The 27,055-nt window shown below is 41.0% G+C and overlaps 4 protein-coding genes across 12 annotated transcripts in view; 2 read left to right on the top strand and 2 right to left on the bottom strand.

Moving 5' to 3' along the window:
• The window catches only part of Pum (pumilio), a 170,760-nt gene extending 167,996 nt beyond the window's left edge, over positions 1-2,764 (bottom strand). For both annotated transcript variants that reach the window (XM_078183899.1, XM_078183900.1), the window contains exons 1-4: positions 2,042-2,764; positions 1,131-1,352; positions 738-866; positions 471-593 (exon numbers count right to left, since the gene is read on the bottom strand). In XM_078183899.1, the coding sequence (XP_078040025.1) occupies positions 471-593; positions 738-866; positions 1,131-1,352; positions 2,042-2,137 (570 nt within the window). In that variant the 5' untranslated portion in view covers positions 2,138-2,764. The remainder of the gene's footprint in view (positions 1-470; positions 594-737; positions 867-1,130; positions 1,353-2,041) is intronic.
• A 580-nt stretch (positions 2,765-3,344) lies between these two features.
• On the top strand, positions 3,345-7,364 carry Fuct6 (alpha-(1,6)-fucosyltransferase 8). 4 transcript variants are annotated; one of them, XM_078183904.1, is made up of 5 exons: positions 3,345-3,587; positions 3,666-4,747; positions 4,849-5,022; positions 5,107-5,407; positions 5,479-7,364. In XM_078183904.1, exons 2-5 carry the CDS (start codon positions 4,512-4,514, stop codon positions 6,538-6,540), a joined length of 1,773 nt encoding a protein of 590 aa, XP_078040030.1. In that variant the 5' UTR covers positions 3,345-3,587; positions 3,666-4,511; the 3' UTR covers positions 6,541-7,364. The 4 variants fall into 4 exon arrangements, with proteins under 4 accessions (XP_078040030.1, XP_078040031.1, XP_078040028.1 ...); XM_078183905.1 differs by having other exon boundaries at positions 3,345-3,618; positions 4,458-4,747; XM_078183902.1 differs by having other exon boundaries at positions 3,345-3,934; positions 4,458-4,747.
• Positions 7,365-7,528: 164 nt separating this feature from the next.
• On the top strand, positions 7,529-8,890 carry LOC144470722 (uncharacterized). Its single transcript, XM_078182201.1, has 4 exons — positions 7,529-7,861; positions 7,937-8,027; positions 8,097-8,263; positions 8,347-8,890. Exons 1-4 carry the CDS (start codon positions 7,782-7,784, stop codon positions 8,651-8,653), a joined length of 645 nt encoding a protein of 214 aa, XP_078038327.1. The 5' UTR covers positions 7,529-7,781; the 3' UTR covers positions 8,654-8,890.
• Positions 8,891-9,462: 572 nt separating this feature from the next.
• On the bottom strand, positions 9,463-22,447 carry LOC144470721 (arylalkylamine N-acetyltransferase 1). Of its 5 annotated transcripts, none has more exons than XM_078182199.1 (4): positions 22,343-22,447; positions 11,756-12,023; positions 9,876-10,092; positions 9,463-9,661 (listed from the first exon to the last, which is right to left on the bottom strand). In XM_078182199.1, the coding sequence occupies exons 2-4, from the start codon at positions 11,988-11,990 to the stop codon at positions 9,463-9,465; spliced, it is 651 nt and encodes a 216-aa protein (XP_078038325.1). In that variant the 5' UTR covers positions 11,991-12,023; positions 22,343-22,447. The 5 variants fall into 5 exon arrangements, with proteins under 5 accessions (XP_078038325.1, XP_078038321.1, XP_078038326.1 ...); XM_078182195.1 differs by lacking the exon at positions 22,343-22,447 and adding an exon at positions 21,341-21,636; XM_078182200.1 differs by lacking the exon at positions 22,343-22,447 and adding an exon at positions 21,309-21,479.
• Positions 22,448-27,055: the final 4,608 nt, after the last annotated feature.

Genomic DNA, 27,055 nt, shown 5'->3' with positions numbered 1-27,055 from the left:
ACTTTTAAATTTTTAATTCAATTATAATTACGACAAAGTTACTTAATCCATTGTTTAAACTTGGGAAAAACACGCATCTATTCACGTGTTTAGAAAGTAACGATAGTAGGCGATGATTTTTTACAACGAAATAAAAGCGTAATCAAAAATAAAAAATGTGATTTTTACGTTGTTTTCAATTTATTAAAGGTTTATCTCTGTTAATAACGAAAACAAAGCTGAGATCACAATTTATCCTTTCCTGATTTGACTTTTTATATTGTCCTGAAAAATCACCGCTTACATGTTCTCCCACCTGTTGCCATTCTAAAGTAATGCCTAACATATTTCCAGAAAATAATTTTCACTTCTGCATGAGACTTGATTTTGCTTGTAGAAATACGAAGGATGTTGTATATTACCTTATACAATAGCAAAATATTGGAATAACTTTGCGACACACTACTAAAATTGATTTTGGTCGTGCTTACCTGACCGTTCCTGAATTGCTGCTGTTGTTGTTGTTGCTGTTGATGATGGAAAAGTGCAACTTGTTGCTGAGCTGTTATTTGATTATTGAGATAGACCAAGTGTTCTGCTCCAGGTGCTCCACTCTATAAAGTAGACAAAAATTTGATTTGTTAATAAGAACCGTTGCTGTGTATTGCAACAACACCACTAACAGTTTATTGTGCAAATTTGATTTCTTACAAAAGTTTTAGAACAACATCTATAGATGTTGAGAATGTCCTACTCACTTTCAGTTGCATTGGATGTATTTCGTAAGGTAGATGAACATTGTTCATGGTTTGTAGTCCTAGTTGTTGTGGTTGATTTTGCTGTGGTACACTCAGTTTGGTAATTGGATACTTCCACTTTTCTGGATTCTGTAAAACATTAAAAATCACAAGTAAATAAAGAAATAAATGCATCTGTGTAACAGAATATCATTGAAATTATTCTTTGCAATGCTGCTGGATAGAATACTTTTTTAATAAGCACAGTATAATAAGATAACAAAATTGCTTAAAAAAACTAAGAAACTATAAACTATTACATAAATATGCACAACCTTTTTAAACAGTTGTTTTATCATGTTTTACAAGGTTCTATTATAAAATATAAAAATCTCCACAATTTGATACACTCACATTATCAATGATAGCATCGTCCGCAAGAGCCCAGGCTCTTGGTGCCTGTTTTGTTTGAAAAGTTGAGGATTGGGCATTAAATTCTGGCTCAGTTGGCCGTTGGAACACATAACCAACCATGGCATCGTCTTGTGTTCTGCTTACACCCATTTGATGTGTTTGCCCAGGTTGAATACGCATACTATCACCACCAGCCATTACTTGTCCGCATTGTTCTGCATCCTGTTCATAACAGAAACAATAATTATTGTTACAAGATACATTAAATAAATTTATGCTTCAAATACAATATTTATATCATAAAGTAATCATAAACTAATCAATACAAAGTATAACAAAATTACTATCAATTTCAATAGTAATAAACAAAGTACCCAAAAATTTATCATTATCTTCACAAGGTAGGAATAAGCGGATACAAAACAATTTCTTCACTATGCACAGACATCCATAAAATGTATAACTTGCAACTACTTCTTAAAAACAGTGAAAAGAGGCAGTGCTACACTAGTTTTATTGCTGAAATCGGTTTAGTAAATGCGATCCAAACATCATTATTTCTATAGGGTATATTCTGCCATGATGGATCAAACAAAGCACAAGCATATGCAATATCCATGCATATGCACAATGGAAGGGCACTTTTCTGCTGTTTCAGAGGACAGAATAAAGGTCCTCTATCTTGATTTCTGGCGCATTAATTAAAATGAGACATGACGCGGAATAATACGATCGCATGAACGTTCGAATTGACGTTCCGTGAATTAGAATTCTTCTGTCTTAGAAACACGTGAGATAGGTTATGATATTTCGATAGCACATAAAAGCTTCGTTGTCAAAAAAAAATATTCGCGCGAATGTGCGTCGATCGGCGAAGATGGAAACAGAAAGTATGAAAAATAGGTGCGTACCGTGGGTATATGTCCGTTAGCGGAAGGATGGTGTAATTGCACGGAAGGTGCCGGTTCGCCCGCAGCACCAGCGCTACTCGCACCGAGCCACTTCATCGTTCTGTCAATCTGTACCGCTGCCACAGACACGTTCAACAACGATTCGACAGATAAGAAGAACCTTCGCCGTGAAGGTTAGCTCGGTCAGAACCGGCGTCCGGAGCCAAAGGTATAGATCACCCGTTACGTCTGTTCCGCGGGCATGTTCCGACGGCGTGCGATCCTTAACACTGTCGCATCTCCGCTGTTTCCACGACGACGATGCCGACGCCGACAACGACAACGGAAACGATCAACCGTAGAGAAATCTTCTATTTGTTACGATGCCGCGGATCGACGAACGCCAGACACCACAGGAGAGTACAGCAATGGCAGCTGGCCGCGAGCGGTGCTGCCGGATTTTTGACAACACTGCCGGACGAAACGAAAAACGAAACGAGAAACACAAAGGGAACCGTCGTACGGACGCAACTCGCTCTCTAGTCTATTCGATCTTTCGGGTTTTACCGAACGACACTGCCGCTCGATCAACGGCCCAACAAAACTGAGGGAATGTCAGAGTCGGAAGGAAAAAATAATTGAAACATACAAAAAACGACAATTGCTTGTTCATCAACGGCCGTTCGGTAGAAATTGGAGGGGTAGGAAACTGGGGTGCGGGGACAGGAGTCAATATAAATCGGAGAAATTCAGATTCCGTGTGCCGTTGGCTCAGTTGCCTCTTTTTTTTACAAATTCGATCCAATTAATGATGGTTATTGTTTTGGAATCGCGATTGGAGTTTCACGGAACTCGACCAGTCGAGTGATGCACTGGCCGGATTCAACGATTATTTGTGACCGTTGCAGTTACTACGAAGCGTAGCGTTTTTTCACACACTAAATTCCGTAAAATTAACGCTTAAAATACACTATTCACAGATATGTACAGCAAACTACAGGCACACAATGTGCGTCCACCGGCGTACGCGTGTTTCGCGCGCAAGGATGCTGTGCGATTTTTGGATAGGGTCCAGGGTCTGGCGGGGAGGGAGGAGCGTAAAGAAATAACCAACCCGCGTTTAGAAATACCGCGACACGATGCAGAGCTGATACGTTATTTCTGTCAATCTTATGCTCTTATTATCCGTAATCTTTTGGCTCGAACTATAATTTCACCAGCACAGATTATTCATCAACAGCACTATAAATATCGGTTCGAGAAATGTTCGTATGGTTCGTCCGGCGTTAATCGTCCGTTCACAATTCGCACGACGCAGTGCTCTCGAAGTGTCAAGATTCTAGGTTATACGACAGAATCATGCATGGAGTGAATAGATAGTGGTGTTCCATGCTAGAATCAACCGTGCCATTTTTACCGCCATCTAATATGGCAGTTACGTTCTAAAATTAGTGTATCTTCGTTACGAGTAAAGTATACGTATTCGTTGACTTTTAAAATGCTAAAAAAATTATTCAATCGACGAGACTTCGTTTATACACATGCGTTGCTATCGAAATGGAAATTAGTAGGTGCACAGTCTGTTTATGCCGTTTTTTGTAAGTGCGATGTGATAACAGCTTTATCTCTAATAGCGGTTTCTCAGTGTCCTAGGAGAAGCGTATCCGCGAATTAGGATACATTATGACCGCACTCGTGCAAACTCTTCATAATACATATGTTCACGAGGATTGCAATTCATACTGGTAGTACTTGCTATATGAAATTCTGTTTAATGACTCTAAAGCTACACATGAAACAGATCAACCTGTCAATTGAATGCAGGCTGCCTTGTTCCTATGACCACGTTAGACGATCATTTATGCTTTTTTATCGAACACTTAAGTGACTCTTAGATAGGTGCTGAAGTTCATGGTAAGACCGTGTTTCCTACAACTTAGTGATTTTACGATGTTTTTCAGTCCCACACATCGAAACTTTGCATATGTCAACTAAACATTATTCGTATGTATCGATATTTTATGTTTTATTCCATTATTTGTTTTACCTGCTATAATATTTGATAAAGCAGCGATTATTTCATAGAATGTATGTATTGAAGATCATTGACAGATTTCAAATGATCAGATTTTCTCCTGTTATACATTTTTATTTTGGAAAGAAACAATTATTCTGGTGCTATTTCTATAATTACTGTTTAAACTGAGATATTTAAAGATATTTTACGACATACTTTAAGATAATTGTTATGTATGGTTTTTACTGCTGAATTCTTATTGATAAAGTGGCTTCATTAAGTGCAATTCTTACTGTTATTATGAAGCAATGGAACTTCATAAATTCCATTGTTGCATTTTAATTATATTGCAAATTATCTTAACCATGTTAATATGGAACACAATGAGTAATTTTTAATTTTCTCATTTCATGATCACAGATGTCGTAATGCTATACATTAAGTCTCACCACAATCCAGCTATCATTATATAAAATGGCAACATTTTGGTCAGGCCGACCTGGCTGGTTAGGAAAAGTAGGAATAGCATTATTAGCTACATGGCTTTTGGTATTAATCGTATCAGTATCTCATATCTTTAAAACAAATAGTTTATCAATTAATAATGAGAGTCCTACAAACAAAGAAAATGCTCAACGTTTAGCTCAAATGATGAATGACTTCGAAATTCTTAAAAGACAAAATGAAGCATTAAAAAATATAGTTTTAGGGTAAGTATGAGAAAAGTGATATCGAGGAATGTATGTTTATTTGAAGCTTGATGCAAAGAGACTGGTGATTTTTTCGTTGTACAGAGTATCATTATTTTCAGAGAAAGGTCCAAACCTGTTCAAGGAGACCATCTAGGTTCGATACATGAAAAATTAGATAAAGTTTCTGTTTATGAGGATTTAGTGAACGATCAAGATAATTCTAAACATGGTATCCCTCTGTTAGAATATGAAGAATTGAGAAGAAGGATAAGAAACAATGTACAAGAAACATGGTAAATATAATGTAAAGGACATAGCTTATACATACATTTTAAGTGTTAAGAATATTATATATAATATCTTCATTCTTGAGATAGGTATTATGTTAGTGCAGAATTAAATAAGCTTAGGAAAACAATTGATAAACCAACTTATGAACTAAAAGAAAAGAAACTACAAGATATAATAGATAATGTTTGGGATCATAAAAAGTCTCTTATAGTAGACATTGATAAATTAACAAAAGCAGATGGCTACAACGAATGGCGTGAGAAAGAAGCGAAAGATCTGTCTGACCTTGTACAGAGACGGTTCAAGGCCTTACAAAATCCTGGTGATTGTAACAAAGCGAGAAAATTGGTGTGCAGTTTAAACAAAGGCTGTGGATTTGGATGTCAGGTAGAGAAAACGACTATTTAGAAATAAAAACATGTTCGAAGGGCCTCAAATTAAGTTCTTACGAATTTCAGATACATCATGTTACATACTGTTTCTTGGTGGCTTATGGCACGGAACGAACACTAATAATCAAATCTAAAGGATGGCGGTATCATAAGGATGGCTGGGAATCTGTTTTTAAGCCACTCAGTGATACTTGCATGTCTACAAATGGAGCGTCCCATGCTAATTGGCCTGGGGACTCATCTAAGCAAGTGATCTCATTGCCAATCGTGGATAATGTTTATCCAAAGCCAAAGTTCCAACCACCGAGCGTACCTGCAGACTTAGCTCCAAGATTGGAGAAACTTCATGGACACCCATTAGTATGGTGGGTAGGTCAAGTTCTGAAATATTTAATGCGACCTCAAGAACATGTGCAGAAAACATTAGAGGTCGCAAAAGAAAGACTCGGTTTTAAGAAACCTATTGTTGGTGTTCATGTGAGAAGAACGGATAAAGTTGGAACTGAAGCTGCTTATCATGACATAGACGAGTACATGGTCAAAGTTGAACAATACTATAATGAACTCGAGATAAAACCAGAAGTGAAGAGGGTCTTTTTAGCTAGCGACGATCCAAAAGTAATCACAACAGCAAGAAGTCGTTATCCAAACTATGAAATAGTTGGGGATCAGAAAGTTGCTGAAACGGCGTCAGTCGCGAGACGATATTCGGATTCTTCCCTGCAAGGAATAATTATAGACATACATCTTTTATCAGAATCCGATTATTTAGTATGCACATTTAGCTCTCAAGTGTGTCGTGTGGCATATGAGTTGATGCAAACGTATTATCCTGATGCCTACAATCGATTTACTTCACTAGACGATATTTACTACTATGGCGGTCAAAATCCGCATCCCCATCGTGCTATTTTAGATCACAAACCAAAAAAAAGTGGGGAAATCGAACTGAAGCAAGGAGACTTAATCGAAGTATTTGGAAACCATTGGGACGGTTACTCTAAGGGATATAATACTCGAACTAGCATGAATGGTTTATTTCCTAGTTTTAAAGTAAAGAATCCCGTGGACGCTATGGATTTTCCGAAATATCCGAATGTCCCGTTACATGAAAATAAGAATGAGTAGACTCATTTTGAATCTGTAGTGATCTTGAAAACTTTCAGATTGCTTGCAAAATGATATAACTTGCCTTTGTATTCAAATTGTTGAAAGCAGTATAAAAAATTATGAATACGTATATATTTTATTACTAGCAAGTGACAGTTTTTATTTCTATAAAGTAAAACTATCGCGAGTTGTGAGACAGAGACGTATAAGTTATGTTTTATATAAATCTATTTGTTGAATTTTAAGAAGATCGTAGAACGAAATGTGCAAAATAAAATTATAGGGAATTCCGAGTAAATTTACGATCTTCTTACAAATTGAACTAACGACAGTAAACATTTACAAAACTTCATAAGTATGCAATATACACCGAAAGTTGTTTGTGCCAATGCATTTCATTCTTGAAGAATCACACACGAGGCGAGCCAATGTTTGCATTAACTAGAAAATACATAACGAAGTCAATTTTTATATGTTGTAATTAGTAACTCTATGTCATTAGTTAATCTCACATCTCTTGATAAGAAGGCTTGCATTACGATTCATTGTCACAACGTACAATTTGTACATAAGATATGCAATATGAAAATAATGTAAATGACAGTTTTTTGATGACATTAGAGCTTATACAATACGCATAATAAATAATGCATAAATTACGTATAACAAGCATAAAATGCATAGACATCGAGCTGGGCTTGAGGCCTATCTTATAGATTTAAGAATGTTTCCTGTATACATATTGTAATATATTTTATACTATACACCAAACGCAAATGAGAATTGTTACTATATTACAAAATCTGACTTTGGTTTTTAATAAATATTTAATTCATCAAGTTTATACCCCCTTTTGATGTTAACCATTAGAAAGTAATGTTAGCCGAGTTGTCAAGAAAAGGAAAGAAAAGTAAAATTATATAAGCTTGTGCTTCCATGTTTGTTTGTTTATTGTTTATGTTCAATCAAATCAATACAATGAAGTTAGTGTCGAATAGCTAAAAGCTACGTATTGAACTAAGCCATAGCTGCATTGACATTTATAATTATGTAGCTACATGATCATCTACAAAGTGCGCAGATAGTTTTAAAATATCAGTTTAAATTTTAACGTAGTGCAATTCAAACTTGAGGTTTTAATTGTCCATAATTATTAATTCTGCAAAATGCTGTATTTATCTGGAACTTAATTCGAGCACGATCAGAATAAATCCAACGAGTGCATTGGGAATTTCGATTGCATGCTAAGTATTTAAAAAATGGCCCAAATTTTTCGTATTTACAAATACGAGGTACCTGTATTAATTCGTCATTATGGGAATTATAATCATCCACAGAGGTTAGAATCATGAAATGTATGTGCATATTTTATTATACACTTACCTATATTTAAGTGGAATCATGTTTCTTAAAGGTCTAAATGCAACTATTACGACACATTGAACATTTCTCAAGACGCGACACAAAAGGAAATCAAAGATGCATTTATAAAAATGTCAAAGAAAGTAAGTTACGAATTTTGTAATTGAACAAGAATTGTTTTCACAGTGCATGATGAGTGAAAAAATTATTAGATGCATCCTGACAGCGGTAGCGATGGAAGTCACGCAGATTTTGTGAAAATTAACGAAGCTTATTCAACATTGAGTAAAATGAACAAGAAAAGAGATTATGATATGAGCTTAAAGTATAATTATACTTACACAGAGAATCCTTATTCTTATGGTCGAAGTCGAGGAAGGTATACAGATGTGACATTTTTTTTCTCTTCCAATATTTCTAGTTATTAACACTTTTAATGCAATAGAACAAATTTATTTGCAGACCATATAAGACCTATGAGCACTGGGGATTCGTAGATCCCAAAAAATACAGACAACGCAAATCTGCTGATATAAGACAAATAGTTTTGGGATGTATAGCTTTGTTAATGATTGGAACATTCTTTCAATTAATAGTTATTTATAAATTTATGCATATAAATAAGCATATAATAGCAGAAAGACAAGCAAGGTATCAAGCAGAATATGACAGTATTAAAGAAGAAGCTAAACATAGAACATGGGAAGAGCAAATAAATAATCTTAATGACATGCATGAGAATTTCCAATTCAAATTGAGGAGCAAGTAATTTATCATAAGGTGCTACTAGAATGGTAGTTACTTTAAATCATTTTGTATGCAGTGATAGTGTTTAATGTGTAAATTTAATGTTTGAAGATATCTGTATATATTGTACAAAATTATAAACACTGCGCACTTTATTATTGATTTAAATTATATTGTTAATTTATACAGCTGGAACACGTATAGAGGATTAGCTTTGAAATTATATTTCATTATACAAATAAATCAGATTGAAACGTGATGAATCTCTGACATGTTTCAGTTAAATGAATTTAAAACCAAACTTTTGATTTTCACTAATTTTAAGCGAGACACAAAGGATTTATAGTCAATTTTATTGCATAAAAATTCGTGTATTTCGCGTCGCATAAACATTAAAAGGAGGAATTCTAACGTGTGTATGATAATTTACAAACAGCATAAATTACTACATCTAAAATATGAATTACAAACTGGTTCTTCCTAGAAAGGGCACATTTATCGCTTAACATCGAACAGGGGTAATACTAAAAACTATTTGAATCGAATCAGATTACTTTCTATATACGTATACCTTTACAAAACATAGTAATTTTTAATTTACACTTTGAACATTTTCCGTGTAAGACATTGTACTAGTAGTATGTCAGTAATCGATCACAAGACACCCGTTTTTCACGCAGATTGTCCCTTGATGATTTCGTACAAAAGTGATAAATAAATAAGGGTAGCATTAGAAAAGTAGCCATCGAAAAACGTGTACGTGTGTTCTCAAGGGTGCGTTTTTCGAAGTCATTTTGGAAATTTTGGTCAAGGAGAACGTCGCGCTATCCTTCACAATTTCTTAATATATGTAACAACCCCGGCGTGTGGAAGTGCCGGTGAAAATACCGGTTTGCCCTCTTCGTCGACGTATTCCGCATAAGGTAGCTCGTAGATTTGTTCGAAACCGAGTCTTGCGCACAGTTTCCCCGAATAGAAGGACGAACAATCAGCGCGAATAATGTGAAATCCTTTCTCCTTTCCGATTTCCCTGCAAGCCGAACAGTCATTAAATATTTTCGACTAAGGAAGGAACACAAGGAAAACATATTTTTCAATTCTAAATCGATTATTCTCAATCGATAATAGAATAAGCCACTTTTTATTTTCCTACCTTTTCTAATCAACTAAGTAATCAACTAAGTAAAGGAGAAGCTAGAACCGTAATCAATTGGGATATTAAAAAAAATGTTTCATATGATTACATTGTCTTTTCCAGAAGGGCTTTGGCGATTCCTTTACCCCTCCAGTTGGTGTCTACAGAGATTATCCTGATCTCGAGGGTGTTCAACGACCGCAACTGTTCATCCCGGTTCACGTTCCTGTCCACGTAGTTCAGTAGCCTAAGGATCTTCTTGAACTTTGGATTTTTACAGGTGACTATATATTCTGGCTCATCCTCGGTTGACGGCTCCATTTTTCCTGTGAATCGATCAAATCCGATTGATTGAAAAATACAGCCATATAAACATCCGGGTACCTATCCTACACGATTGTATCTACTTTGCAAAACAAAGCTACACTCCGTCTTGAATACTAATAGGCGACGAAGTTTGCGTAATCCATGTTAGCGAATTGGCAATGAATAAAGTTGTATGTAGAGCACGATAATGACTCGATCAAGTATTCCGTCGTGTACGTTCAATGAGAGACATTGTTGTAAAGTCGAGGTTCAATCACAGCTCATCCATTTATATAAGGCAGTTCAGGGCGAATTATTTTCTCACAAGAGGTTTTGCTTATTATCTTGCAACAGTGCAGTCTGATAGCCATTCGAGGTCAATTCTCCTGAATTCAGGGGTTCGTTTTAAAATAATTATATCTCGCACTTTCGATTTGCTGCCGCGCGAAGAATTTTCGGTTTTATCACGGTTTCAGAAGCACCCTGTATACAGTGCACTAGTATGTTGCACAGTGAATGGCGATCGAGCATAGATTCTATTTCTAAAGGTCTCTAATTACCATAAAATATACGATGTCACGATGTTACTCATTTGCAACGGTCTAAGCTCGATTAAAGTCTCATCGGTTTCGAGCGTATCAAATTTCAACAAGCCAAATCGTGCAGATCAAAAATAATTACGTTCCAATTAATAGTTATCGGTACTCGATCGTCGTATAGATAAGAGCGTTGAGAGTCGCCGCGATTACCAAGAAATCCGTCGATAAGTTCAATTAGCGGTTAGAATTTTTTAAACGTCTCAAGGATTTGCGCTGCGGTCGGGAGTTGATCGTTTGTACACTCCCATTGTTACCATTTTTTTCTCCTTCCTTTTTGCTTCGCCGCAGCTGTGAAGCCAGTGTTTCTAATTTGAATAACGCGGACTAACTGGATACGACGATAGAGTAACATAATTACCTGCGATTGCGACAACCGGTAGAGATTATTAAGTCTCGCAGTTCGCTTGGTACTCGCATCACAATTTATGTAACGTTTGTGAGGTACCGTTTCATCGTAGATGTGTCTGTCACCTCCCTCACGATCAGATTTTTACGAGATAGAGCCGGCTCGCCGGCTGTTTACACGCGCCTCATCGTAAATATCGTTCGCTGGTCTCCAAGGTCCTGGCATTTAAGATCCTCGCTTATCTAGCGCGCAAGTCTATTCGAAAACGAAGACGGCAAGCGGCGTCCTTCGACTACGAATCGACGCGCAACTTTTTCCGGCTGGCGACAAAATATTCGAATAGGATGCAACATATGCAAACTGATAATCGAAGCGAAATTCGTCGCTGCGAGCGATTCGTCATCGCTTCGTGCTTGCAGAACATTTTCGTTCGACGTGTCATAGTTTCTCGCTGAGAATAACACGTTCTCGGTACCGGACCGTATTATTAACCCAGATACATCGGGAGCCGCGTAAACAGTCCCGTGTCAACTTGCGCATTAACCCTTTCGGAGCCTAGCTACGACGTCTTTCGACCATAATTTTGATTCTAGGCGGAAGCTATGCGAGCAACACGGATTTCGGACTGAAAAGAGTGTTTGCAATCGTTGATGGAACGACGCGAATAGCGATACGACTGCTGGTCTTAAAACCATCTCTGTGAAGGATGGTAACAGAAGAAAGGTTTTCGGTCCTTACCGTTTAGCGTAACGCCGACTATGGTTCCGCTAGTCGAGACCGCCATGAGGCTCAGGTTGTTTTCCATGGTGGAGGTGCTGCAATAGTCCTCCAACTCGAGGCAGGTGCTGTCCTCGCTTTCCGGTATCAGCTGGATCGAGTGATTAAGCGGTTCGTCCCTGAAGAAGAACCGTCTGAGGAACTTCAGTATCCTGAGTTTGTCATCCTTCGTGACAATCTGGATGTGGTAATCCATTCCGATGGTCCTCGGCTCCACTGAATCCGCCAGCTGAAACATATTCGTTCACCTAGGATCAGGGTTTTTGCCTGGGCCATTCTTGGAGTCCGTCGCGTTTCCGGAAATCCGGTACGATCCGGAGTCTTTTACTGGAGTAGCTCGTGACACGGCTGAACAATGCGCGGCTGTAACCGATCGTTGAAAGTCCTCGGTAACAGTATATCTTGCGACACAAGCGTTACAAGTACATATATATGTACGGTTAATGTAACCCAATGCAACAAGAGGCTAGAACAACATCGGCTGTTTTTGCCGCGACGGGAATTGAATTAGCGCTTTCACACGCGACAATTAACGTGGCCCGTCGTCGCATCGCGCGGCATGTGCCGCAATTCGCGATGCGTTCCCGTTTTGCTGCGCTTTATCTCGATCGGTTCTCTAACACGACCAACATGGTTGTCGTGTGGAAGTGTATACGCTATCGTTGATCTAGTTCTATGCAATGATTCATAACGGTTAATAGGACCGTGTGCGGTGCCATTTTCGTTTCAACGACAATAGTGAAAGAATTCGCACGATCCTCTGTCGGCGGTTCCTGGTTTTTCACGTTATCGATTGAGACACGTTTTCCTCGATCTAACGGGATGTTACCACCGTAACGGGTATTTACATAATACCCCGTAAAATTGTCTAGATATCGTAATAGCACCTGTTTATTTTTTCGGTTACATCACGTCACAGAAGGATCCAGTGGACGATAAAGTTTCGCCGGTATACCTCCTGTAATTAGCTTTGCTTAATGACCCCTCATCTCGGCTTATATCAGAGCCGGACGAGTACCGTTCTTCAATGCTATCAACGAACTTATTCTTCTGCTCTTTCAAATGACCAATTATAATTCGAATAATCGTACATTGTTTCGTACGTAATTGCCGTCGTATTGTACAATCGTTCTCCCGATGCACGGTGCTGCGCGATTTCAGAGGCCGCCGAAGATGATTCGACTTTGCTTCAAATCGCAGTGTTCCGCTTTCGATAAAGATCCGTTATTTCTCTTGCACCGGGAACTTGCGAAAAATTCATGCTGGCTTACCGTGTATTTGGTGATTTTCTGAACATTGTTCGTGAAGTTCGATCCAGCCTTGGCAATGGCAATGCGAGCCGAATTTCCGAACTCGGGGGTCCGCAGGGCGTCCATGATGAATATTCGGCGAGGTGGCCAACGCAATCGGTTCTATGGAGATTTCGGCGTCGGATCAATATCGATTCGAACATCCAATGGGTCACTGAATGCAGCGGGACCGTGGGCTACGCCAATAACACACGATGCTCGTTGTTGACGTCGAGGTGGTAATCCAACACTGCGCTTTGTGATAGGACGTCGTCTGTCTTATATACGCTCTGATCAGGCAAAAGCCGTTCTTACAGGGACAGGCGAATATAGTTTCGGAAGCTTGCGGATCGCTGGTATTACGGTTCGATCCCCCACGCCCTTCGCGTTTCCTCTTATTCTGATTTTTTCTATCGGAATATCAAGCGGATCGTTCTATTTTTCCAAGGAAACTCGCACGTGGAAGTCGAGTCGATTAGCGGTGTCTGCATACAGTAAAACGTATTGGGTTAGCACGTATCTTTCGTATGCAACATTATCTCAGAAATTTGCGTATCTCGTGCATGTTTTTTACATCGTTTGAAAGCTCTGCTCTTCCTCTGCCAAACGCGTTCTGGATTTTTTCATTTGGCCGAGAAAAACATTTCGGTCGAGAAAATTGAATATTTTCGTCGGGTCCTTTTTCTTCGAAGTAGCCGACACTTTCAAAATTCGCTCAATGTTTCGAAATCACCATTTCAAAAATGACTTTTGCGTTCACTTAGATACTTACTTAGAGTCTAGACCCTCAATAATACTTAGAGCCCTACGTAAGTTTCCCAGCTTTAGCATTATCCTTTTTAGAACAAGCCTAGTACATTACGAACCTATTACTCGAACCTGTCTTTTACGAAATCTGTTGATTTTTCTTATCCCTTCTAAATACTATTTCAATTCATTATTTCGCTTCCTATTTCTTATTTACCAGCGATATTAAACTCAGTCTTTACATTGTCATCTTTTTGAAACTTCTTTCCGTCAATTAAGTAAATTTAATTTAAAGTAAAATCATAATAAGAAATATTTCTTGAAAACAATTATTACGATCTGCGCGTATTTAACCAGGCTAATACGTGGTCAAAAAATCGGGCGATTAAGTACCAGGTAGATTAATTATCGGGCAAATCATGTCGTCTCGCGTTCCCGATGGTCGAGGCCAAGTCCCACGGTAATTCACGCTGGACAGAACAGTGCCGAGGGAAGATTTAATGTTCTCGAGAGATTTGTACCGTGCCTTGTACAGACTTTATCATTTGATATCTCTGGATGCAAATGAAACGAGCGCCGGAGATTGAAAATGCGCCGAGAACACGTTCGGCTTCGCTTGCCACACGCGATCGGCAACGGTACACGTTAATAGAAAACTGAAAAAAAGGGGGAAAATTATTAGCCGAGCGTTTCCATCGCATTGTATCAGAGGATCCTGGCGCACGTCCGGATGATGATAGTTGAAAAACGCGTGTTATTAATCGAGCCGTGTATCCTCGAAGCTGTTCTTGCACGAAGGTGACACGCGCAGAGGAATCCTCCTATCTTTTTCAATCAGCGTCATCGTCGATAATTGTAGGAGACAGGATCGCGAGCACATTGGGCCAGTCATGACCCATGCAGAAATTTCATTGGCTTTTTTTACGAGATGTAAATAATGCGTGCGCAGTCGTCAATTGAGCGAAACACGCTTTCGAACAGCGAGGATATTTTGTCTAGATCAGCAAGTGAACCGGCGCTCGACGGAAGGAAGAGTTAATTACTTCGTAGTCGTTGATTAATGATTAAAACGATTATATTCCCCGGAGGATGCAGGTGTTTCGATGTAACTAAATTATCTTTACGATTCCCGCGATGCATAACACGAGAGGAATTGCTGATGATCTTTCGAGCAGCTTCGGCAATTCATTGTTGAAGTTCAGCGTACACGTCGGGCTCGATCAAAAAGTATTTCCTCGGCGAGGCAATTGACGCTTCCGAGTACACCGAAAACCGATTAACCTCGCGACCACGCGTCCGTTTCGGAAAATCACCGAGAGAACTGTTCCGTGAATCCTCGAGCCGCGCGCTCCTTCAATCGATTCGTTTGCATAAAATGAAAAGTCGATTCCGTTGTATTAGGATGCAAATTGGGGACGTCGATCGCCACGGCTCGCAGCTGAATATCGAATGACTGCTGCTACTCGCTCGTTGAAATTGAAAGTCAAGACACCTGTTATGGACTTTTCAATCGAGACTTTCGTTACTCTCCTCTCGAATTACCATCGATACACCATCGAATAGAATACAGTCGCCCAGCGAAAATATTCCTGTCAGAAATAGATAGCCGAGAGAACAGCGGAAAAGAAATGTAGGGTGTTTTGCAACTGGTGGAACAACCGGATAGTAGTTAGAATACACTTTTTCACTGGAGACATCGTTTCCGAAATCTTTTGCCCAGATCTGTCACCGATGGATTTTTATTCGTGAAGTCTGTCTTGTATACCGACGATGTGCCGAATATTAAACAGTAAAAAGAAAGAATTATTGTAGAGTTTGATTAACGAGGATTTGCAAAACAACACGTTAGCAAATGTACGTTAAAATTTAATTAAAAGAGTGTAATCAATAAAATTTATTTGAAATTCGATTTATTCGAACACGAAGTTTCTGGTAAAAAAAATTGATTCTATTTTTCGACTCGTTTTTTGATATAGAATTAACCTGTATCCGGTCCTGCTATCAGTTACACAGTACCCTGTACAAAACGATCGATAAGCGAGCGAGGAGAGAGGTCGTCGAACCGATCCCTGGTGTATCATCGCCAGTAGCGGAACCGGATTCGGCAACCGGACCCCGGCGATGATAGTTCATTCCCTCCGAAATTATGCAATTTACCTGAATTGTAACGAAAGATAGAACGTGATCCAGACCGGTCACGGAACTATCGTCGATCTAAGCTGGCGAAGGTCGGCGAAGAGAACCGTGGCCATACCTTAGCTGGCATTCAATGACATCGAGTCGCGGCGCTCCTGGTCATCGAGCGTCAAAGTAAATGCCCACTAAATTAACTCCGTGTCGTTAATTTTTTTTTCTCGTTTAGGTTACCGGCCGGAACTAAAAGTCGTTTTATTTCACATCGTTTGATCGGTTCTTGATCCATTTTTTTCGTACGAGTCTCACGTCGTTCAATTCGCCAGAGTCCTTTGCAGCGATGCGGTGCGATGCGAACACAATCACCGCTTTCCGCCGCCTCTCATCCCGAGGTCTGTCAAATGGTCGCTGAATGAAGTCACACCGGAATAAAGCGTGCGACAATGGCTCGATCGTACCCGGAGATCTTTTCGAACCGGATCCTGCGGCGGGCGTCCCGACGCTCGCCACTTCCGCGATGGAGCTGACCTTTCCACACATCGCACCCATTATCACAGCGTTTTAATTATGAATTAAATAGAACTACCAAACCCTAAACGTTACTAATGTACATTGTTTTATAGCCCTGCCAAGACTGGATTTATTTAATATTTATTTAAGACTACGGACTTCTATGCACAATAAAAATTATCTGCATGAATTGTAAGACACAGAGACTGAATGGCAAGTTGATACTTTCTTTAATCAGTTTAATAGTTCAAAAATAATAGACTGACATACTTAAATGCTTTAAATCTTTGCAACGATCATTATCATCAACTCATTACACCTACTCCATTTTGCCTTAAATGGGTAAAAGTCTCCGTCGAATTACAATATAGGCTTTAATCAAAATGTGTACCTGAAAATGTCTGCTAGAAATATTCTTATAACACCAGGAGCTGTGACAGAAAATATAAGAAACCTGTCGTTTTGACTGTTTTCATAGTTCGAATGTTAAACTCGACACGAATTTCTTTTTTCATATTCCTAATTTTTGGCTCCACGAATTAGTCGCCATAAACCGGAAGTCTTGGTCCCTCCTTCTACAAAAGCTGCGTGCGAACATCTCGGATCGATGGCTCGCCTTTCGTTAGCCTGTCAGGTAGACTATTCGACCGTGACCCCTTGCGCCGGTAACCGATTTATAGTACGATAGGCGGAAAAGCATCCTGGAAGGTTCGTAGGATTGATTTACCGTCGGCGATTAATTAAAAAAGTTATTATTGGCAGGCACGTCACCGTAAGCCTGCCGCTTTGACAGGCAGTCACGTTTCCGATAGATATAATTATTCATCGTGGAGCGGTCTGTGCTCGTCGCGGACATGGGCTCGCTTGGAAAGGCGTAGAAGGATACGAGTGTATCGAATGCGCTCGGTTATTTAACACACGAACCGAGCAACTTAAGCTGGGTTAAGTTACTAAGAGAAGAGGCAGAAAGAGAGGGGGGGGGGGGGGACGGGGGAGGAGGAGACCAGGTTCCTTCGGGTTTCGTCGAGGAACGGATCGGCGCGATAAAAAAAAGCCGTATATTTTAATAAATTGACGGAAACGGCGCGAGAGAACCGGTCTGCAAATTGGTTACGCGGGACGGTTAAATTACAGTATCGCAGTTATTTTCAACGGTGAAGGAAACTGGTCTAATCTAATCCGTGCGATTAAATCGGCAGTAATGTCCATTAGCTCCCTGGTTCTTCTGTTATTACCGTGAATTATCCACCGTTCATATTCGTCCGTCGCGCGTCGCCTCGTTTCTTTCGATGTTTCTACCGTTCGACCGTTTAGTTTTCGTAATACCCGATGATTCCTCCGTCGATAGTCCCTCGATCGTTGATATGCTCTAGCGTATCGTGACGTAACCACCTGCCCGTTAACAGATCCCGATACATGCTACACGTGTACGCAAATGATCGCAAAGCCGCGCGTGACGGAGGCGGTGCCAGTTCCGCAACCGGCAAACCAATCGGAACAAAGTACACCTTCTTCGGCATTAAATCTGTAGCGGATAATGAAATGCAAGTTATCGCCTCGAGGTGAGCCCGTGAATAAATCGACGTCGTTTTAAGAAGTTACGAGCCATTCCAGTTGTCGGCGATTCCTTCCTTCTCGGTCGTTCGAATCCTTAACACGTCCTTTTCGCGGAACGTTTAAGGCCACCGCGAATCGAGAGGGAAAAGAAACGAAAAGGCGAAGAAAAAAAATAGAAAGGAATAAAGGAAGTCCTCTGGTCGGATCGGCGTCGACCTCGTCCACGTAAAATTCATTTTGGCTCGGTGTTTCCTATACATCCGAGCCGGCGGTTACGCGTTTGCGCTACCATTCGCGAGTAATAGTCGCAGGATTGAGGGACACATTATTCCCGATCTCCTTGGAATAAACAATGCTACGTAGTCACCGCAATAAATCGAATCGTCGACAGATATACTCGCATTTAATTACCATTGAACCGCCCCTACCGTGACTTGCTATCGAGTCGAGAACCGCGTGCTGCGAGACCGACTCGCGCGAACAAATTCTGCGCGATACGCCTTCGCGAAACCTATCCCATTTTACTGACCTTACGCTGTGCCGTTACGACCACCGTTTTCCTCAAGTACAACCCGTTCCATGAAGAAAATCGCACGATTTATCGTCCGGTGAGGTCTGCAACTTTGTCGCAGGTTCACGAGAGTGATTGCGAGACTCTTGAAAAACTCGCGTATATCCTTAAAACCCTCTTGATCGGTTATCCGTGTCTGACGAGTATACTCGCGCGTAAATTACTGGTTCAATTGCAATTTTACTGAAAACTAAATTATATTCGTTTTTTTAAATGAAAATATTTATTTTTAACTTTTTACCGTTCATTTTCTCGTTCTAAATAATTTCACTTAGCATATGAAAATAATGTAAATATACATCTAGATTAACGTTAGGTTATCTTTATTAAAACTTTCCTACGTAACGAATGATTTTAATGATATAGAATTTTTTAACATATGTATAATAAAACTGTGATAAGTATTTTTGTAATTAATATATTTCATTAAAATTTTTAACAGTCAGAAAAATACTAATAAATATATGTAACAATGCGTAGAATGAAACGAGGATTCTTGTTTTCCCTCGTTAATGTGTTACGATGTTCCGAAAATTTGCAAGCTAATGCGAAATAAATCGAACAAATAAAAAGTGTGCGTGTGTTAAGTAGTGAACTCGTCATCGGTTGCTTTTCGTGGCACATTTCGAGTATACATGTTTCAATATGATCGTAACCGTTAGTAGTCCGAACTATTTGGTTAATTGATTTCAACGTCACGCGAATGATCCATTTCGTGGGAAGACTTTCCGCGCTTTTCTGAATCGCATTCTGCGAAGCCACCTAATCGCAATGAATTAGCATGAAACGTTCAAGAATCGTGTAGCATCATGATGAAGCCGAAGAGTCGTCTTATGAGACCAGCGGGATCTTATAAATAAAAATTGTATCATTTCATTTGATGGTTTCATCGTGAGAATTGCTACGACGAAACCCCGGGATAGATAACTGAAGGGTGCCAAGGGGTAAAGAGGGTGTATCGCGGACACGTTCGTTGGCGTCGAAGATAGTGTTTTCGTTGATGATTTTTTTTCTGCCACGTGCGTCTTGCTAGTGTCGCAAGGGTTAATGCGTACGGTAATTGAGCAATTAAAATTGCAAAAGAGAGTCACATTTCTCAAATAACCAACCGAGAGTGCGGTGGGAGGGGTAGATACTGGTTGGACGTACAAAAACAACGAAATACGTCGCACCCGACTGCGTTTCGCTTAAATCGAGCCACGAATCGAGTGCATAACAATCGCTTAACCATCAGCGAGAGAAAGAAAGGAACGCGAACAGCCGTTCCTGCGAATGATTTACGCAAATTATCGCCGTGGTATCTTGCTGGACCTTTTTTTTGCCTCGTTCTCGCTCCGAACGGAATCGAGAAAACATCGACGCCGCGTTTTCTGCGAACGGGGCTCGGAATGAAAAAAAAAAACCTCTATTCTTCGTCGGGAACGCGATCGCCCTGTATTCGATCGGACGGTATCGCTGCAATCGAGGCTAATCTCGTTTAGCGTTCGTTCCATCCCGGTGTTCGCGCTCGTTTTAGAGTTCGTATCCGAGCGTGTCCGATGGAAAACTCTCACGGAAGGAAATCGGGGAACGGTTATCCGGTAGAAACATGGTCGTTGGTCGCGTAGCTCCCCCTGTAAAGCCCGAGATTGCAATATCAATGCCATTGTCTTTACCTCAATAGCTCGCCTTTAGCGGACCGTGCTGGGTTATACCTAGCATCAAAGTTTTACGAACGCTCTGTGTTTTAATAATAAAGTAATTGTCCTTTCACCGTCGAATCCTGAAGGTGAAACGAATCTGGTTTCCACGACCTCGATACATCCCATCCGCAACGGGATTGTGAAGCAAATTCGATGAGATGTAAAAATGAGAGAGAGAGAGCGAGATAGAGATACATAGAAAGAGATAAAGAGAGTAAACAGGAGCAGATTCGGCGAAGAAGTAAAATTAATGAAAATCGATAGAGAGTACTCAAACGTTACAAGTATCTGTCGACTGGAACGACTCGACCCTCGGTCCCGGCGAGTAGCATCATCCCCCTGTAGGCAAGACGAGCGGCTGCACGATGGAAAAGTCTCGGTCAGCTGACAGGCCAGGTGACGGGTTCACACTTGCGATCGATGTACACAGCAGGCAGGTCGAATGAAATCGAGGCAGGTATTCGATGGTTGCGCGAAAACCCCCCGCCGGCCCCCGCCCCGTCCAGCAGACTGTTGTCTTTGCCTGTCGCCTGTACGTGACACTCGGCGAGCACGACCTCGCGAATCCAGATACCGGATACCTCGGAGCAGCGAGGTCCGATGCAAGTGCAGCGACGCGAGTGCACCTAGAACAATTCTCGAACTCGCGAGCAACGCGATGCCTCTCGCCTAAAACCCGAAAATTCGCCGCCTTCAAAAACATTCGCCCATTCTACAAAACCGGCCTTTCCATATTTCCCACTATAAATAGATTTTTGTAATGTGCAACAACGATCTGCGCATCTCGTCGCCGTCGTTGATTAATCTGTCTATACACCGCGAGTCTTCGAATCGATTCACAGTACAGTAACTTCTCTTTCATTGTTCGTTTGCTTTTAAACACAAATGGACAATTCTGGATGTGGAGACAGAATTATTCGACTCTCGCGGCTCGTTTTCATAGTTGCCGATTGTCGCCACTATAAAGACTAGGCCAAATTGTCTATTTCTATTTACAAGCTGCGGTACAATTTGCTAAAACTCACTACAGACTTAATCTCAATGGGTTATCCACTACCTCCGGGAGCAATCCGAAGGAAATCGACAATGTTTCGGATCTCTCGAAAACAGCTTGCTGCGCTAGAGTGTGCTCGGAACACATGGACACCTCCGAAAGCAGAGTACCGTGTAACTCGAACTGCATGCTGACTAGCGTAAGCCGATCGTTGCACACTAGCCGAGGCGACAAAGTCCGCGCAATAATCGTGTAACCTTTGACTAGCAATCTTCGGCTACGTCGCTACCAATACGGACTGCATGAGCGCTCGTCGCCGTTATCGCCCGTACTACTAAACAATTAAACGTTCCGCGCGCACTGTTGCAAACGATGACGGCCCCGGATGGGGCGCAGACCCCTGGGGATCAATCGAAGAGCCAGCCGAGGTTTCCGACGCGGTCATTGAAAGAGATAAAGCAGCTCGACGCAACGGCTGGCCCGATGAAAGCGTAATTTCATTTCCACGGGCGAGGTGAGGCACGCTCGCCGCTATTCTCGTGGAAGATGCGCCACCGATTCGTCCGAGAATAGCAGCCGGAGGATCGAGGTGTGCAGTGGCACTGTCGTCGGTATATTTACATCGTGTCGACGCGACAGGATTGAAAAGCTGGGCCTCCTTTGGCCAAGAATCTCTGCCGGTCAGTGAAACGTTCGTCTTTGGACACGTCCGTCTTTCACCGATCCAATAAATCCGGTGATCGGATTATCGTAACACGCGAGCCAATCGATTTATCGTTACGCCGTAAGAAGAAAGTTGCACGATGGAAGAGAGCCAGTACTGGCCGACGAAGCTCTCAACAATGTTCGAGGGACGGTGTTGTCGAGTTCACGCGACAACACCGGGGAGCCTCGAATGGAATATTACACGAAGCCCGAGGAAATATGTTTATCTCTGCGGATGTGGCTATCATGGGCTAACTGTATACGGTATCCCCTATGGGGCTACGGGCAGTTTGCGACGTGTCGCAACAGCGCGACCAGAGAAACGGACGGTGGTGGGCGAAACAGTCGCGTCCTACTTACCTGAGAGAATCAAAAACCTCGGTCAGGTGTGTCCCTCTAGATTTTCGATGAATCGAAAGAACGAAACCGCGGCTGCGTCCCCTTCGGTCTATCGCCAACTACGCACTGCGAACAACGGAGGACAAAGTTCGCGCAATAGGGTAGGGTCATTACCATCCGGCAACGTAATACCCCTTCGGCGACGAGCCGTGGAAAGGGTAACCCCGAATCTATTTTCCCATTGAATTTGATTAAATAGCGAGATCCGAGGTTCGTTGATAATTAGGTCTCCGTCTCTCCTACGGCTTATGCCACGACAGCAGCATCCACTGTCCCTCTTGACCCTAACGACATTAACCAATTCAATGGTAGCCCGATCAACCGCGTCGATGGCATTCAACTTCTAAATCGCTGGCCGGCCAGAAGCGTAACTAGTACTTCTCGCGGAAATCTCAATTGCTCGGCGGCTCGACCAACCGGGATCTATGGGGGTCCAGAAGGACCTAGGAAGATCCAGGGGGCCCTGGGGGAAAGGAGATTGGATCTCCGTTTAGGTGTCAATTAGCAACAGTTCCACGTTCGCGCGCGTCGCTAACTGCACGTATCGTTGATCGGCGATCTCAAAAAAATTCAACGTTCCATTTGGCGCGCCGCGCCGCGCCGTCGTCGATCGTTTATTGGCATTCCTGTCTCGGTGGCTCGATCAAATAAATTATCACGATCATTTAATTGTGCCGGTTGCGCGCGGACCACCCGGCGGTAGACACCTAGCTGCGAGTAATTGCCGCGGGTACAGTTGCAATTACTTACCTGCAAGCTGCGAGAGTGTAATTAGAAAACGATTCCGAGCACGGTGCCAGAGCGCGCGGACTCTGTTCCACGCGTCCAATAAATCTCTCTGCTGTACAAGGAACACCGGACGCCGGCGACGATTTCACGCGAGCATCCATTAAATGATTAAGACGTTCGACGCGGCTTTTCTCTTTTTGCTGGATAATTGAATGCCAGACGAAATTTAATTACACCTGCCGCGGTGCGCTCTAGTTCAACCACGCGGAACGCGAGGCGTCGTTTGCGTGCCTCGTCGAGGAGATTTACGATCGAACCGTGATCCACGACCACCTTCTTGCACGACAGAAGCCAATCACGTTGATGGGATGATCGATCTGCGTATCATCGCTCGCGATTCGACTACAATAACAATCAATCTTCCTACAGAGAATCTTCCAAGTATGACAGCTTTCGGTATGCTACTTGTTTCGCGCTCATTTTAGTATCTTTCTTGTCGCGTCGTATTTTTCTTTTAGCTTTATTAACGCGTGAAGTAATTGTTATTATTCCGCTCAGGTGTTACGAAGGTAAGGTAAAAATATAAACATGGGGCCGTTGTGTAATTTGACCATGTTGTAAGGAACTTTACAGGCATCGTTTAGGCGACACGATTTTTGCCGAGTAGACGAACAAACGGGAATGTCGAAATCGGAATTAGAATATCGATCACCGATGAGTTGTCTCTTGTTTAGCTTTGACTATCTCTTTCACAGCTACATCATTAGCGTTTCTTTGTCGTCGATAAATTTCTAAAAGCGAAAAAATATTAATATTGACTGCATATTTAACAAGCTAAACCTTGTATATTAATATCTATTTTATCATGTACGATGTGTAATTTTGTAGCTCCATTACATTGATTTTCTTTTTCCGTAAGCTTTGTCCTCCATCGCAATTAAACAGATGTCTTCCTACATATTGTTTACTAATAAAGTGAGACAAAAAAAGATACGAACGAAGATACGAGTCGAAATACTCGTAATGAATCTGACACGACGTCGTATCACAGGGGGTTAAATATCTAAGTTAACCTTTTAGGTACGACGTGCCACTATAGTGGCTTTCTCAAGTTCGTGCTTTACTCAATTGTTTTATTATTTATTGAAGAAAACAATTAAAGTGAAAGTGTGTATATACATTATATTAAGAAAAGAATATATGTTATTAATACTATATATAGAAATACAAAAAATATATATATTAAGAGAAAATGGTAATTTAGTTACGAAAAACTTTATTTGCGCAAAATCCTGCCGTGCCTAAGAGGTTAAAGCGTTCCCCCTGATTCCGGTTGTCATCGAACAATCTACGAGCTTGACATTGATTTATCCCGATCGACGCGGCGACGCGCAAATCCGCCAACGTAGCCGTCCATATTTTTTCTTCCAATAACGACGGCTCATGAATCTTTTATGCCAGATCTCTTTTTTCAATTGCAAACCGTGCCCGATTACGAGTCTTTTTAAAACGATCGTTCCGCCGATAATCGAGATAAGCTCGAGGATTGCTCGGGTCCATGAAATAATCCGCTGAATCTCATCCTTATGCGTCGACGTGTCCCACTCCCGGCAATGCTCGAAGGATCTCGACGGATTCTACTTATCGGATCGCCTCTCTGACGGCAACGATCTGATGTTATCGCATTTAGATCATGCCTTCGTAAAAAAAATATCCGTTGCCTCCGTTAATCGTTACCTTGTGCCGACAATGCAATTTATGTGCAATATCATCAAGGTTAACCACAATTTCCCCATTATAGTCACATTTTTTTATTTTCACCGTGACTTTTTTTTTTTGTTTCGCTCCATGCGTGACCCATTAACGCGCAAATGACCGGCTACTGTATGGAATCGCCGATCGATTGCCTGTTGTAAAGATCTTTAACAGTCACTTTGTCATGATGCAAAAAATCCCCTCCGGTTCCCTTCAAATATGTGTAATCTTATTTCAAATGCCGGCATTATGTCGGCTAGAAATCTAACGGTACACATGCCTGCGTAGTCTACGTGCTTCCGTGAAATTATTATTATTATTATTATTACTAAAAACCTGTTAGTTGGCTTCGGCCATGAGCATTTATATAATGGTAATTGTGGATGAATAATTAAAGAGCTTCTTGGCGAATAGAAAATAGCGACGAAAAATAATGGAAGGATGCTCGACGTGGATGGCTCGACGAGATGACTCGTCTCACCTGGTTGCTAGGGAATTAGTTTTTGTTGTCGGAAAGATAGTTAGCAATGAATGGAATACGCGGCGAGAACGAGCGGAAAGGGTGTAAAAGCCGTAAAAGGCAAAGTGCTGTCGTTTAAAAAGGGTGCTCGTTTAGCTTGACATTCTGAGGACCGCGATCGAGGCCAAGTATTTTCGGAGGGTGTCCTATATTTCGTGTTTTCCTGAACGTTGTTGGCTGAAAGAGCAGGTCGGCCGGAAAATGTCAAAAACAGGGCCTCGGACGGAGAATTCCGCTCTCCCGTGATATAGTAGATGTCTCAGTCGCGAGCAAGGCTACACTTCATCATAGCCAGTACGAGAACCGCAAGACTTTTTACACTTTATAATGAACGAGGCGTGGCACGGTGATGTGCTGTACGATAGTCTTCGAGGAAGTTGATGGATGCGGTGGTCTCAAAAAAAACAAACGGAGCTAATTGAAAAAATGTATTTAATTAAACGACAAATGCTTTCGCGCGACTATCGACACGATTTCTACGAGTGTGGCGGTATTTCATCGAAATCCACATCAAAGAACGATAATAGATTTCATTTTTTCCTTAGAATATCGATTATATTTATTCACGTAATTATCGTAATTTGAATTTGGAGTTCGAGCGTGTACGGCAGCGCCTCGTGGCGTCTAATTGGCGAATTCATTCAATCCGCGCTGTTTTATCGATCAGTGGTGACCGCTAGGAGGCAGGATAAGGTAGACAATTCGTGTATCGATTATCAACGATTTATCGATCGCGCGATGCGCCATTGCGCATACATTTGAAGCTCCTTATGTATAAACATACGTGCTATATTATTCAACAAAATTTCACGCTGAAATTTCTGTAAATACGGTAGAATAAGCATTATTAAATACAATTAATATTTTTAATAGATAATCGACACTTATTATCGCAAATAAAAGTAACCTAATATTATCAATCGATTAAACAAAATAAAATGTCTTAACTCAGAAGTAATGAAAAAAGTATTTCACCGACATTCAATGTATCTTTGGTGTACAAGTTAAATAAAAATCAACCTGTTTCTCAAAACTATCTATTTTTTACTTAATTTGTTTGTGTTGAGAAAAGAGTTGTATAAATGTCGAATAGACATGTATGTTGCTAGTAAGAACACATCGTGACGTCTTTGAACGTGTACGAACAACAATACAGAGTTACAGGAAAGGTGGCAACAACATAATTGGAACAAAGGGAATATTTATGTTATTTATTTGTCCAAACGGACAGGATAAACCCAATGATACATTAAAATTCGACAAAGCCGAAAATTATCGACGCATAACAAAGTTAACTGTTATTTAAAATTTGATTTAATTTTTCTGCAATTGCTTGCAGTGTCACTGTTGAATCCTACTTAAATTTGCGGAATTTGAACTTTTACGTAAAGAACGAGATTAAGTGTTCAAATCGGTCAAACCGAGTATAAGTAAACATTCGATAATGTTTTAGCTATTATTCTTATATTTTCAAAAGTAAACGTGTAGAGACCACTTTATTTGTGAGTAGGTTTATTTCCGATTATGTTGAAATTGTGCGGGCGACGGGTGGTAGGGTGTACGCGACTGGGACCGCTTGGCGGCATCGGCGCGCTCAGCCAGCGGTCGCCATGGCGACCAGCAATCATCTTCCCCCACCAGTTTTCAAACGAGCCCCCTTCTGCGTCAGT

Source organism: Augochlora pura, chromosome 6 (genome assembly GCF_028453695.1).
Source record: "Augochlora pura isolate Apur16 chromosome 6, APUR_v2.2.1, whole genome shotgun sequence".
Taxonomy (NCBI): domain Eukaryota; kingdom Metazoa; phylum Arthropoda; class Insecta; order Hymenoptera; family Halictidae; genus Augochlora; species Augochlora pura.
The sequence above is the reverse complement of the archived record's forward strand: the minus strand, read 5'-3'. Positions and strand labels throughout refer to the sequence as shown.

Bases quoted from the DNA above. Each gene is read 5' to 3' on its own strand.
- Fuct6 (XM_078183904.1), top strand. From the start codon at position 4,512: ATGGCAACATTTTGGTCAGGCCGACCTGGCTGGTTAGGAAAAGTAGGA. The intron at 4,748-4,848 runs GTAAGTATGAGA...CATTATTTTCAG, and splicing joins TTAAAAAATATAGTTTTAGG to AGAAAGGTCCAAACCTGTTC. The intron at 5,023-5,106 runs GTAAATATAATG...TTCTTGAGATAG, and splicing joins AACAATGTACAAGAAACATG to GTATTATGTTAGTGCAGAAT.
- LOC144470722 (XM_078182201.1), top strand. From the start codon at position 7,782: ATGGCCCAAATTTTTCGTATTTACAAATACGAGGTACCTGTATTAATT. The intron at 7,862-7,936 runs GTTAGAATCATG...TGTTTCTTAAAG, and splicing joins AATTATAATCATCCACAGAG to GTCTAAATGCAACTATTACG. The intron at 8,264-8,346 runs GTATACAGATGT...ATTTATTTGCAG, and splicing joins TATGGTCGAAGTCGAGGAAG to ACCATATAAGACCTATGAGC.
- LOC144470721 (XM_078182195.1), bottom strand. From the start codon at position 21,466: ATGCAGTTCGAGTTACACGGTACTCTGCTTTCGGAGGTGTCCATGTGT. The intron at 10,093-11,755 runs GTAAGGACCGAA...ATCGATTCACAG, and splicing joins AGTCGGCGTTACGCTAAACG to GAAAAATGGAGCCGTCAACC. The intron at 9,662-9,875 runs GTAATCATATGA...TTCGGCTTGCAG, and splicing joins GCCCTTCTGGAAAAGACAAT to GGAAATCGGAAAGGAGAAAG.